Source organism: Rhinolophus sinicus, linkage group LG17, assembly GCF_036562045.2.
Source record: "Rhinolophus sinicus isolate RSC01 linkage group LG17, ASM3656204v1, whole genome shotgun sequence".
NCBI lineage: Eukaryota > Metazoa > Chordata > Mammalia > Chiroptera > Rhinolophidae > Rhinolophus > Rhinolophus sinicus.
The window spans coordinates 25567423-25581384 of NC_133766.1; the positions used below are offsets into that span (position 1 = coordinate 25567423).

Sequence of the window (13962 nt, forward strand, 5' to 3'; positions counted from 1 at the left end):
CTCACTGAGATGTCCTTCCCGGCGTTCAACCACCATTCGCGGGCTTGGGGTCAGCCTGATTCATGTATCTGCCTCCCGCCGCCAGTCTCAATGTGGCCTCTTGTTTATATTTTAAGTTGTAGGGATTCTGTTTATCTAGTCTTCAGATGCTTCTTGAGGTTGATTGTTCTATAATTTATTTGTCATTTTGGTGTGATCCTAGGATGCAGTAGGCCTAGCGTTTACCCAATCTGCCATCCTGGACTCTTCCCTATTTTGATATAATTTTAGATTTACAGAATTACAGAGTTTGTGTATACCCTTCATCCTGCTTCCACTAATGTTAGCACTTTACTTAAGCGTGGTGCAGTTGAACCAAATGGTTGAATCATAGATCATCTTTCCTCTAACACTGTACTCCCAGGGCAGCCTTTTGCTGATAACTCTGCATACTGACTGTGTGCTGCAAGGAGATGGCAGAGCAATGTAGCTGCAACTTTTGAATTTGAGCTGAATGTCCTCAACAAAGTGGACTTCTTGCCCCCATTCTTCTCTATTCCTTTTTCCTGATTTGTTGTCCCTCACAATACTTGATTACTTGCTGTTATATATTTGTCTGTTTGGTGTGTGTTGTTCTCTCCCCACAACTATAGTTGGGGTCACCCCAACTATAATGGGAAATCCATGTTTTCCTGCTCACTGCTACACCCACATCTAGAATAGTGCCTGGCACTTAACTGGAGCAGCAAAAATATTTGTAGGATGAATGGCTAATTTTATGTCAGTTGATGACAGCTCTAATAAAGTCAGGCTGCATCCTAGATTCTCATCGACTCTGAGACATTGATGAGCTGGTGTGTTGAGCCAGTACTGTGGAGAACTGGAACCTGATCAGTGCTAAATTCACTAAGAAAACTATTACCCTGTGCAGACCTGTCTGGGTGGCCAGCTGGCTTTCCTCAGGCCGCTCCCTTCTGTTTTCTTCAGGTTCTCCTGAGGACCTCCAGTCTCAAGTACAAATGAATAATAAGAAAATAATAATGACATTACCAATAATAATAAAATTTACTGAGGGTTTTCTATGTGCTGGACATAGCCAGATATATTCTGTTACATCCCAAATGAGTTTAATCAAGTAAAGTCCTGCCAGCAAGACATCAGGAGACCTGGGTTGGGGCCTCAGCTTAGCCATTAAACTATGTGGCTTTGGAGAAGTTCCTACACCACCTAAATCTCTGGGTTTTATTTCTTGTGTTTTTATTTCATAAAATAAAGGGTAGGACAAGATCAGTAGATTCTAAACTTTTTTTGTTTGAGCAACAACACTCTGTTTCCAGCATCAACATCTATCAAGGGACAAAAGCTGACATCTCTTGTTCAAGCTTCTGGTCTCGTACCTGCTCCACCCACCCCCCGAACCCCCGCCCCCAGACCCAGGAGGACAGACTCAACGAGCCCTCCAGAAGCCCAGCATAAGAAGGCAGCAGTTTCACAGCTCCACTTAGGGGGAAAGAAAAATGTTGTGCTTGGAGACAAAGGCATGACCAGCTGGGGAACTTCCTCTGCCTCAGAAAAGCAGAGGAGCAGGCAGTGTGGCGTTCTCAAACATTAGCTGAAGTGGGGTCTGCTGGGACCTTGATAAGCAGGTGCATTTGCAGACCCCTCCCTCCCATGCCCTGTATCCTGGTTCCCTGGGTCTGGAGCGGGGCCAAGGAATCAGCATTGTAACCTGCCCTCCATGTGATTCTGCTGCAGATGGCACAAAACCTGCATTGTGAGAACAATGAGCATGAGGGAAGCAGAGGACATACAACCTAGCAAGTCGATTTCAGGAAAGAAGGGCAAACAAACCCTGCTTAAGAGAGAAGTTGAGGGGAGGGTGTGTGTGTGTGTGTGTGTGTGTGTGTGTGTGTGTGTGTGTGTAGGAACCACTCTGGGATCTTTGATGCTAGAGAAACAAGGAATGAGTTGTTTGGCAGTGTGTCAAAGGGGTTCAGCGTAGGACTCTGCATCTCTGCATGTGTACTGGGCTGATCTGGTGAAGAGGCAAGCTGTGTGGAAAACACCAAGATGGGCTGAATGTCCTGGCCACAATGCCTGCTGTATCCTCAGTCCAGGGACTGATAGGTGCTGCCAGCAAATATTCTTGAGTAAACCTATTTATGTGTCTTCTATTAGACACTTCCTGTGTATTCTTTTCAGTGGCCAGACCCTCGCCAACTATGAAGAGTTTCTAGGTCTTCATAATGCCAAAGCCCATGATCCTGATACTTAAGTAACCTTCAGGAATAACCACAACTCACATTCCTTGAGCCCTCACCATGTGCCAGGCTGTGTGCTAAGTGCTTTACAGGCGTCATTTCATTTTCACAGTCACCCTATAAAGCAGGTATTGTGAGTATCCCATTCTGCAGATGAAGAAACCCAAGCAGTTTGGTTCCAGATGCATTCTCTTATCTCCTGCCCACCCCCTGGTTCCCCCAGATTTGCAGGGCAATATGTTGACCAGAAAAGCTAAGAGTGGCCTTGAACTGTCTCCTTTTCTAGGGTAACCATATAATTTATCCTATAAACCAGGATACTTTCTAAGAGTAAAAGAGGACAGTATTAATAATTAGGCCAGGACGACAGACTTAAACTGGGATTGTCCCAAGAAACCTGGATAGAGTCATCTCATCTGTTTCAAACTTTGTCCATTCTCCTGAAATACCTGCCTTTGACACACACACTTAAACTTTCAGGTCTAGCAGATAATTTTGTCACTGTTTTAGAGAGGAAATTGAAACCACCAGACAAGACTCCCCTTAACTTTTTGCCACATAAATCTGCCTGCATCTCTGACCATCTGTTCTTATTATAATGAAGGGCCATGTTGCAGTCTAAAGTCACTTCTCCCTCCTGGGCCCTGAATCTCAGGCCTTGCTCCAGCCATTGTCTCCTTTCTTTCCTGCATCTTCAGCTGCACTCCCTACTGGCTTCTCTCCTCAGCATTTAAATGTGTCCAAATTTTTTCCATCTAAAAAAACAAACAAACATCAACAGCACTAAAACATTCCCTCTACCTTGTGTTCTCCTTTCACCTCCATCCTATATATTTCTCCTGCCCATCATAGGTAAACTTCTTCTTTATTTATTATTGTTATTATTATTATTATTATTAAAGTAAACTTCTTGAGAGACAGAGTGTGACATCATAAACTCTGGGCTCTGGTGAGCTGGTTCCAGTGCATCTTTGAGCCTTGCTTGTCTCAGCTTTTCTCCACCTCACTCTCTCTGCCCCACCTTGTTGAGATTCTGTCTGTCCCTCCAAGTGCTCTGCTCTGTCCCAACTAGGGGATCCTGCACAGGCAGGTCTGTCTGCAAGGGACACTGCTTTCTCCTCTATTTCATAATGGCTCCTTTGGGTGCAACTCAATGGTTTGCAGACTGTTTCAGTTCTCTCCAGCCACCTTCGTGGTTCAGCCAAATAATTTCTTTGAACCCTGACAATTAAAAAAAGGAAAAAGAAAAGAGGGCAAACCATGTGTCAAGTGCATAGCAGACCCTCTGATAGAATAGAAGGTGACTTATTTGGACCTTTCCTGCTAATGGTTCCTCCAGGACCATGGCTCTATTATGTGTCTCTGGATCTCTCCAGACCCAAAGAAAAGCTGAGGGACTAACAATTGTCACCCCAATAAACTTTAAATAAAAATAAAAGAAAAGCTGAGGGGAAAGTTTGATCAAAAGTTTGATCTTTATTATCACCCCGTCCTCTTCATCAGAGTAGGACCAGTTCTTCACTGGTCCCTGTGTACAAAGGCTGTTATATCAGAAGAATTGGGGTGAAAGGCTTATTTTTCATTGACTATTTGCTCCTAAGGACTGAGGCAAAAGAGAGAGGGGATCTACATTTTACTGGCTCAGCTACTTTATCATGTATAATAGTCTCTTAGTCTATATTCCTTCCAAAGAGGGGCTTTGATGAGAACTTGGGTGGAGGAAGTCTTTCTGGGAGATAATCCAGGAGACTGGAAAGAATGAGGAACATGAGATGGGAAAGGGAATAAAGCCAGAAAAGGATGTGTTAATGGCTGGTTACTGCTGTGAGCAACTGGAGCTCAATCCATCTGAGGAATCATGGAGAACAAGCCTCAGAATTGTCCCATAGAAAGGCAGGAAGGCTGGGACATCTATAAACCAACTCAGCGCTCCCCTGGCTGGGGTGGCATCTGAAGTCTGTGCACTCCCCACTACTACCCTGCTGCACTGCTCCTGGGCTGAGGACCTTCCACTGCTTCAGAGAAAGTCCTGAAGCAGAAAAGCAGAGATGCAAACTTTGGGGTACAGGGGCACAATCATGAAACTGTCCACCAGAGCAGGGCAGAGATCAGCTGGCTCAAAGGCAGTGTGAGGGAGACTTTCCTTTGTGGAATTCACAACAGGAATGAAGGAGAACCCATGTCACCGCTTTTGGAACCCTCTTATTCATGGATGGAGAATTGAGAGGGAGGTTAGAAGAGATTTCTTTGGAAGTATGGTAAGTCCTCACTTAACATTGTTCTGAGACTTTAAGTGAAACGACGTATAACAAAACTAATTTTACCACAGGTTAATTGATATAAAGAAGACTTCCTACTCTCCTCAATGTTGTAACAAAATGATGTTGAACAAAACATAATTATTTAAGGACCTGCTGTAACTGTTGCTTTATTGTGAATCCTCACTTCTCCCCCAAGGGATAGATGATGTTTTATCTCTGACCAGGAACCAGGTGAGAGGGCCTTTAAGGAAAGGACTTAGAAAGCTTTGAAATGTGTGCCCTGCAGGTGAGAGTCTGAGGAGACAGGAGCCTAAGTCTGGCCTGGAAGAGCTGAAACCCACTGTGGACTGAAATCTGACTCCTTTGAGACAGCTGGGAGTGTGGTACTATGTTGTAGATCTTGGAATCTGTCAGGGTGAGAAATGTTTATGGTGAGCAACTGAGCGCCACCCATGAGACACAGCCTGCTTGGTTGGCCTGCATGCCTTTAAGTGGGGACAGTGGAGGGGAGAGGGAAGGGGGCGGGATGTATGGCCAGGGTGTCCAGGGCCTGAGAAAGTAGTTTCAAAGAACCACCCATTATAGAGATGCATCCACCTTTGGTAAAAAATAGGAGAGAGGGAACCAGTAGAAACTGTTAAAAAACCATAAAACTACCTTCAAGAGAAAAGAGTCCATCTTAACAGTCTGCCAGACCTGCAGAGAGCAAAGCCATTCAGCTATTTAAGAACGATGTCATCACCTCCCCTGCCTGCCTACCTTCCTAGAGAAGGGGACATGAGTTGGGGAGGGGAATTGAGGGGAACGGGGTGGAGGGGCAAGCTGAGAGGGAGCAGAGAGGAGTTCCCTCTCCCCCTCCCACTGTAGTCTCCTGCCAGAAACAGACTTATACTGAGGCAAGTTTGACTCTAATTCAAGTTTGGAATTTTGTATACTACATGGCACAGGAAGTTCTCATTTCTGAACTGAGACCAGAAACTAGGGCCAGGGTTCTCCTCTGGGGCAGGGGAAGACTACTCCACTGAGTAAGATTAATGGGGCAGTACGAGACAGAAATGGGACTGTATTGGGATCACAATCCATGAGCCAGAATGAAAATCAAATTTTTCAAAGCACTTGAAAACCATGCCCTGAGAAGTATTTTCTCCACATTAAACTGGGAGGCCTTAGTGAGAAGGGGAGGGTAGGGACTGGAGGATGAAATTACCTTTGTCCACTCAATAAGCATAATGTGCTGTTTATGGAGACAAGGTTAATCAATCTGAACACAGTTACCTTTTGGCTGACCAGAACATTTACTGTAGCAGCCATGAAGGTGCCCCTGGGCCTCCTTTTCAAGAGACAACTTATCTTCACCTGCAAGAGGTGCAGTTACCTGACAGCCTCCAGCTGCAGTGCCTGCAGGATCCATGCTCCTCCTGGGCAGCTGCAGCCAATGACTGTGTGTAGTGAGAGTACGGCTCTTAGTTCCAGAGCTCCCTGCTGAGTTAGCAGAGGCTGCTTTGCATTGTGGTCCAAGGCTCCTCTTGCTCAATTCTGCTTCCTTCCCCTTTTATCTCTTACAGACATGACCTCCCACACACATTAAACTTCTTTCATTTCTAACTTCAGCATCTACTTCTCAGAGAACCTAATTGATATACTAATCCTTGAAACTCTGAACATTATGCACATGACTTTGGTGTTTTTTTTCCCCCTTTGCTTTAATCTAATTTTTTAAAAGGGAAGATTACATAAAAAAAAGTTTTCATACTCAGGCTGAGATTTGATCTACCTTTTCAAAAATTCCCAGCCCCTGAGGTTTCATGCTCATAAATTGAACTTAAATAACTATCTACTTCATTCTCTTCCTCACTTAGGAGATCCTACTCATCCCTGAAGTCTCAGCTTAAATATTATTTCTCCCAGAAAACTTTTCCTCGATCCTCCTGACTTGAATCTTGCTAAATCCCCTTGATATAGGCTCATCAGTTTTTCTTTTGGTAGGGCTCATCAAACTTGTACTTACTCATCTGTGGTCAGTTGTTAGCCTACAATCTCCATGAAGTCATGATCTAAAATTCTTGGTCACTGCTCCAGCACTTAGGACAGTGTCTGAGCAACAGAAGCTACTCAATAAATACGTGTATGAGTGCCACGTTTGCTAACCTAATGGTATGATATGCTGGCACAGGACCAGAACTGAATATATCTGCCTCCACTGTGCCCTTGGTCTTGAGACACCACTCTTGCTTCCTCATCACAGTACAGATTCATAAAATTGAGTATTAGTCTGAATACCTCTCTGTCCCACAGTGTAAGTGTCCCACAGTATAAAAGTGTAATGGCCATCGTAATGAGGAAGTATCTTCAGAACAAAATACAAAGCAGGCAACTCCATAGAATATAACAGAATTTATTATAGGGTAATTTACTTATGGGAATGTAGGGTCACAGCAGATAGATGACCCAGAAGTTCTGTGCAAATTATTCTCCAGTAACAGACTCCTGTTATAGTACTTTTTTAATAGTGTAACTCAGGTACTAACGATTGTCAAGACCAAGAATGCAGTATCGACAGGGGCCATACCTGTTGATGGTCTTGATACTATCACCCGTTTGATATTTATCTCAGTTGTCATGCCATTCTGGCCATTACTAACAAAAATATTTATGGCTACATTTTAAGGAATACAGATAAGCATGAACTAGAAAGCACTGATATTCTTGCTAAGGACAATATTAGGTTGGTCAAAGGTCACAACATGAAAACTCCTGGATACAAAAATGGAGTTGCTTTTGTTCACATCTATTACATCTATTACGTCTATACATCTAATGCCAGAGATATTGCAAAATATCCAAGCAACTGACTTTCCAGTCTTGGTTTGAAAACTAGGGGCAGAAACTACCTCCCAAGGTCACTCATTGCGTCCTGGACAGCCCTGACCATCAGAAAGATTTTTTATTCTCTGCACTTACTCTTAACGTGATTTCCTATAGCTTTGATCCACATCATAGCCTCACAAAATGACTTAAAATCTTTCCATAATATTAACAACCTTCATCATCTCTCTGGTCCAAACTGCGTTTTTTTTGTTTTTTTTTTAGAGTGTCAATTTTTTTCATCCTCTGAATAAATCTCTCAATTGGGAACATAACTAGCTTGAAATAGAAAAACTTCATTCATTCATTCATTCATTCATCCATTCCAAAAATATTAGTTGAGTGCTATATGTGTCAAGCATAGGAGCCAGAAAGAGTGGACATACAGAGATATCCCAAAAGATGGAGTCTGTCTAGGGAGATAAAGAGATTTATAAGATCAAATGATCTCAGAAACAGAAGAGCTGCCAAGGCTGGATAGGAAGTGTTCTAAGAGTTCAGGAGAGGTGGTATGTCTGGGGGGACTGGAGACATAGATATTGTGGAGTCTAGGAAGGCTTCACTTAGGAAATGGGATCTGAGCTGAGCTAATGGACAGGAAACATGAGTCAGTGAGTAAACCATCTTGACAATGTGGCGCAGAGAGAGAACTCTTCCCAAGATGGACAGGGAGGGGCTTTGTGAGGATGGAGGAAGTTAGAGGGCTGGAGATTGGGTGAAAATTATTTCCCTCTCCTCAGGACTGTCAATCATTGTCTATAGTAGCTTCCTGACAGCGTGTCTTCTTCACAGCCTTGGGCACTGACCAAGTCACACCTTCTGGTGCACCGGGCTGCTGACATGGCAGCCCTTCCGTGGCTGCTCCTCCTCCTGCTGCTCCAGGAAGGTGAGAGAGAGCGCAGCTCCAGCACAGGAATGTGTCCTCCCTCCTTTGTTCCGTTCTGCTGGGCCTTAGGCTAGCAAGGCACTTCCTTTGGGGTTGTATACTTTAGTTCTTCTGGAGTGAAGAGGAATTGGGTATGGCTTCAGGGCAGGACCAAGAGATGAGGAAACCTGGGAATATGGATGGGAGAGCAGCCCCATGATGGCAAACAGAATAGGTAAAATTTGGAGGGTGAGGGCACCCCTGGTAGGTGCTCAAGTCAGGTACAGCTGAAAGCTAAAACCAGAAGAGGCAGCTGCAGGACAAAATTGAGTGTAGGGCTATAGAAGCTGCTTAGTTGAGATTGAGACCACAGTCCTGCTGCCAGACTCAGCAGCCCAGAGACAACAGCTGGGCTGTTTGCATCTCTCTTTTCTTCCTTTATCTGCAGCCACAGGAGATTCTGGAGATGGTTTGGGTCCTAAGGAAGTGGTTGCAGTCCTTCAGGAGTCCATCAGCTTCCCCCTGGAAATACCAGCCGATGAAGAGGTTGAGAACATCATCTGGTCCTCCCACATAACTCTTGCCACTGTGATGCCAGAGAAAGAGGGACATCCTGCTACCATCATGGTGACCAACCCTCGCTACCAGGGTCGAGTGACCTTCCTGCACCCCAGCTACTCTCTGCACATCAACAATCTGAGTTGGGAGGACTCGGGGCCTTATCAAGCTCAAGTCAACCTGAGGACATCCCAGATCTTTACCATGCAGCATTACATTTTACATGTCTACCGTGAGTTTAGTTTAGGAACCAAAAATCCACTTTCTCTGGCTTTTCTGAGCTTCCCATGCAAAGGAGGAAGGGTCTCAGGAGTTGGGGTTATGGTTTGAGGGGCTGGGACTAGAAGGCAGACTGTCCCCAGTGTGCTCAACCCCAACATCTAGGCTGCCGCCATGGGTGGAGTAACCTGGAACAGTGAGTCACTGGGCATGGAGGCTGATCCTGTGGAGGTGCCCAACACAGAGAGAGAGATCAGAGTCTTTGTGTGTAGATCTCTAGTAGACCTGTTTCTCCCAGGGAGATTTTACATCCTGAAGGTGAATGCCACCTCCATTCTTGAGCCTTTTATCTTCCTATATGATTTGAGGGCTACTAATCAGTGACTCCTCTCTACTTGAACCCAAGTTTCTTCTTAGTGCCTGTGACATTGACTGATAGTCTACCTTGATTCTTGCAGAGACAATGATTCAACTATAAATGCCCTCCTGAGGATGACAATATGTTCTGGGATCAAGGAGACAGAGTGGGGTTTGAAGGAAGGGGGGGTACCAAAGCAAGAGAGAGAAGTCAAGGCATGAAGGGGAGGTGGAAATGCCACAGGCAGCTGTTTGCCTCAGCATCTGCTCAGGGAACCCTAGAAATATAGGTTGTATAGTGGCTGGGTTTTGTTAGTTTCTGCTTTATCATTGTTTGGGTACAGGGGCTCACAGAGGACAGCACCCAAACCCCAGTAGTCAGGAACTTAGGAAAACAGATAAAATCCCTGATTACCCAGAGGGCCTTTTTGTCCCTCCTTCATCTAGGACGGCTGTTGGAACCTCGCATCACTGTGAACTTTGAGATCTCTGGGGAAGGTTCCTGTAACATGTCTCTGATGTGCTCTGTAGAGAAGGCAGGCCTGGATGTGAACTACAGCTGGGTATACAAGGAGGACAGCAATGACACCGCACATGAAGGCTCTGTCCTCAGCACATCCTGGAGGCCTGGGGACAATGCCCTCTCCTATACCTGCAGGGCCAGCAACCCCATCAGCAACATCAGTTCCCGTCTGATACCCGCTGGTCCCTTCTGTGCAGGTACCAGGACCCCAGATATTCCTGAGCTACTGCAAGCCTCAGGGCCACCACCTCCCTCCCTCAGTTCTTCCCAAGATAGTATATGGAATTTAGAATCTAACCCCCTCCCATAGAGACTTGACCCCTGGATTGGGTAAGGAGCCCTCCCTTTTCCTAGAGCTCCCAACTTCCAAAGGTCTCTTGCATTATCTCATTCAGCTTGAGGCTGCTCCCCAGATCTCAGTTCCTTAGCTTCTGTGAATAGAATATGTATTTCCAGAGACACTTGCAAAGGAAAATCAACTGACTGAATCTGAGTCACCTCTGTCAGATTCCTCTGGTGAGTCCCCCCACCTTCCTTCTTCTGTCCTAGATCTTGGCTATCCTTCGGAGAAATCCTCAGCTTCCTTTTGCCTTCTGGCCAAGGCATTACTCTTTCTCTTGCTGCTGGTAACTCTGGTCGTGGGGCTGTGGCTCATCCAAAGCCAGGCAAGATGCAAGACACCAAGAATGAAGAAACTCAGGAGAAACAGAATGAAGCTGAGAAAGAAAGGGAAGCCTGGCCCCAGCCTGGACTGATCACACCCTTGGGGAGCTCTGTCCTGACCATTGTTTCTTCCCAGAGCCCAGGGAATCCTCCCTCTACTCCCCAGGCTATCCTCTTCCCATGGGCCCAGGGTGGGCGTCCAAAGGGCCACACTCTCACAGGGAATATTGTCTGGCAATAAAGTCGAATTACGTGACTGCCATTTTGGAGGAGCGAGGTGACTCTGGCAAACCTATGTCTTCCTTCTACTCCAGGTGCTCCCTCCAAATCACCTTTCCTTATACTCCAGGTACACCCTTCTAAGTTCATACGCTCCCCCACACCTGCCTCTGGGGACGGAAGTGAGTGTTCACAATGGGGTATTGGTGTGTTATTAGTCACCACCTACCCCCTTCCCCACCAACATACAGAACATTTGCACTTTAAATAAGAAAAGTGAGAGATTCCTTCTAACCTAACTGAATCTGTGACTCCTCAAGGGGAGCATTACAGGCACTAAGAACCCTACATGGGTGGTATTGTTCCTGCTAAGATGTTTCTGCTCTCATAGCCCTACGTCCACCCTGGCAGACGAGTTCACTTAACTACTCCCACGCCACCACCCCAGTCTAGAGGCTGTGCTGCCAGGAAGACAGGGACCCCCTAGTGCAGTCCTATTCTGGGTCTAAGTGAGCCTGGGACCCTTCAGTCATCTCCCTGATGCCAGCTGCTCTGGGCCTCTGGTGCCTGCCCCATAGGGATGATAACTCAGCTGGATCAATAGCTGAGGTCTGGACCCTTCACCTCTGTTTGTGATTAGTATTACTGCCCTGTCTGTCCTTTTTCTATAGATTTCCATGTCTCGGACCTCTCTAGATTCTTGTTCTCGGTTAATGCCCACCCCTTACACACCACCCCCCTCAAGCACAGACCCTTATGTTTACTTTCTTGCTCTTTGCCTAGCCGGAATTCCTCACCCAGGCCTGATCTGCCACTGCCCAAGACTTGTAGCTGCCATGGGGTAGGGGGATTGGGCGGAAACTTGAGAGCCACCTAAGTGACAGGACATATGTAGGTAGTGAGTGAATTGCAGGGGGTGGTGTAGGATTCGGTAGGGACAGTGCTGGGTGAGATCTCAGATCTGGGCTCTGCTCTGCCACTCACCTCTTGCTTATGACACTTTGTTCAGGAAACATCAATTGGGGCACAGTCCCTTTCCACAACGAACACTTTGAAGGAGAGGATTGGAGCTCCTAGAGACATGGCTAAGGATATACCTTGGCTCCCACAGAAGCAGGAGGAGCAGGTGACCCTGGGGAGTTTCAGAAGAGGAGTCTGAAGGGCTGGGAGTTGGTCGTGTGGCAGAAGCCATACCTGACATTTCTCTGGACCTCGCCTTCCCCTCTCTCTCTGTGAGGAAAAGGATCCTGACCTCCAAAGTATCTTTCAAGAGGAGGGGTGCTAGGCTATGAATGGGGCTGTGGGATGCACTGGAGAATCTTGGAGACCAAAGACACAGCTTTTGGGAAAACAGGACAAGTCGGCCAGACACTAGTACACACAGAAGGAGGGCTCTAAGCAGCATGGGGCATGGGCAGAAGCCAAGAGCCAGGCCTCCCAGACTGGAAAGGAAGCAGAGCCAACAGATAAGCAGGGATTTCCTGCCTAGGTTTATGAGCAGGAGAGTGAGTCTTTTGGGGCTTGGGGAGGAGGTGGTGAGGGTAGGAAACCCGTCCCCAAAGAGCTCCTAAGATTGGCAACAGATCAACTACTCTCTGAAGGCATGAGCCCAGATCTTGCTGGAAGGCAGTCCATGGCCTGAGGCTGGTTTTCTGTGCCTCTTCCGTGGCCTGAGCAGTTCCACTCTCAAAAAGGCCTGAGCTCTAGGGCCAAGCCTGCAGCCCCTATTTCCTCCAGTTCCTTAATACCTTTCTGAACACTGGAAAAAACAAAAGCAACTGGAGTCTATCTTGCATACACAGGGGCAGCTCATTCCTCAGAGTTAGGCACACAGAAAGTAAATAGAGGAGTAAATGGTCCCTGTACCGTTGACCCAGGGCTGTCCCTAGAATTTGGCAAAGTCCCTTCTTCCACACAGCCTCTGAACAGAGAAAGGCTGAGGTCCCTGCCAGCCCAGGTGTGGGGACAGAATGCCAGAGAGCAGTTTCCAGGCTCTCGCGGCCTCATGTGGAAAGGTACTGACTCGGGTAGTGGATGGCTGTCAGCTGTGGCTGATTGACTGACAGCTGTAACCAGTTAGCCAATTAACCACTGATATAACTGCCGTGGCTGCACTGGTGAGTGAGTCGGGAGTCCATAGAGAGTGGAGAGTCCAGTTGGTTGGTTGGCAGGCAGAGAAGCGGACAAGTTGCAGGTCGTGTGACTCCAGCCTCCAGTGAGACCATAGTGGTATGACTCCCCTACCTATGGCTCCGTGGGTGTTCCTTTTTGGCCTCACCATATCCTGCGTTCTTATGTGGGGAGCGGGACTAGAGACTCCGCAGGTCGCCTTGCACGAGAAATGGCGCAGCGAGCAGGGTCTCCAGCACGACACCAGGGCACCTGGAAGAGGAAGGCTGAGACCCTCAAGAAGGTGGAATATAAGCTCAGAGTGGCCCAGTCCTCTTCCTCTGCAGGAAGCCATGATAGTAATCACCTGATAGTAAAGTTTGCTCACCCTTAGAAACAGGTGAAAGCAAACTGAGAGGAGGGGGGTAACATTTAATTATCTACTAAGTATCAGGCACGGGGCATATGGTACTTCATTTCTCATCAGGTGACAGGACCAGTGGCCACTGGTATTGGTCAACAAAATCCCTGTAATTGACAACCTTTTCTGATCTTGTCAACAAGCTGAAAACATGTGGGCTCCCTGATACTTTGGTTACACAGAATCTTAGTTGGTGGATGTCGTGCGGGGAGGCCTACAGGGTCTCTGGTCCCGCTCCCCACATAACGCAGGATATGGTGAGGCCAAAAAGGAACACCCACGGAGCCATAGGTAGGGGAGTCATACCACTACGGTCTCACTGGAAGCTGGGTTCACTGGACGTGCGACCTGCTGTCCCTTTTGTCTGCAACCCACCGACGACTCTCTTTCACTCTCCTCCACTCTCCTCCGTAGCCGCAGCAGTTATATTAGCGGCTAATTGGCTAACTGGCTACAGCTGACGGCCAATCAGCCACAGCTGACGGCCATCTACTACCCGAGCCAGCACTCCTCCACGTGAGGCCGAGAGCCTGGAAACTACTTTCTGGGGCTCTGCCCCCACAGTGGACAAACTTTCCTAGAAAGTTATGATTAAGGGTCAAAGATAACCTGAGTTTTGAGCCTCAGGGACTTTTTTTTTCTTTCATCTTTCATTTCTGGCA

The 13962-nt window shown here is 46.9% G+C and overlaps 1 protein-coding gene across 1 annotated transcript; it reads left to right on the forward strand.

The window, feature by feature from the left end:
* Window positions 1-7685: 7685 nt before the first annotated feature.
* Window positions 7686-10813, forward strand: SLAMF9 (SLAM family member 9). The gene is given in 5 exon segments (XM_074322074.1): window positions 7686-8262; window positions 8686-8710; window positions 8712-9021; window positions 9813-10085; window positions 10438-10813. Coding segments are annotated over 5 exon segments (870 nt in total). The 5' UTR covers window positions 7686-8206; the 3' UTR covers window positions 10644-10813.
* The last annotated feature ends 3149 nt before the right edge of the window (window positions 10814-13962 follow it).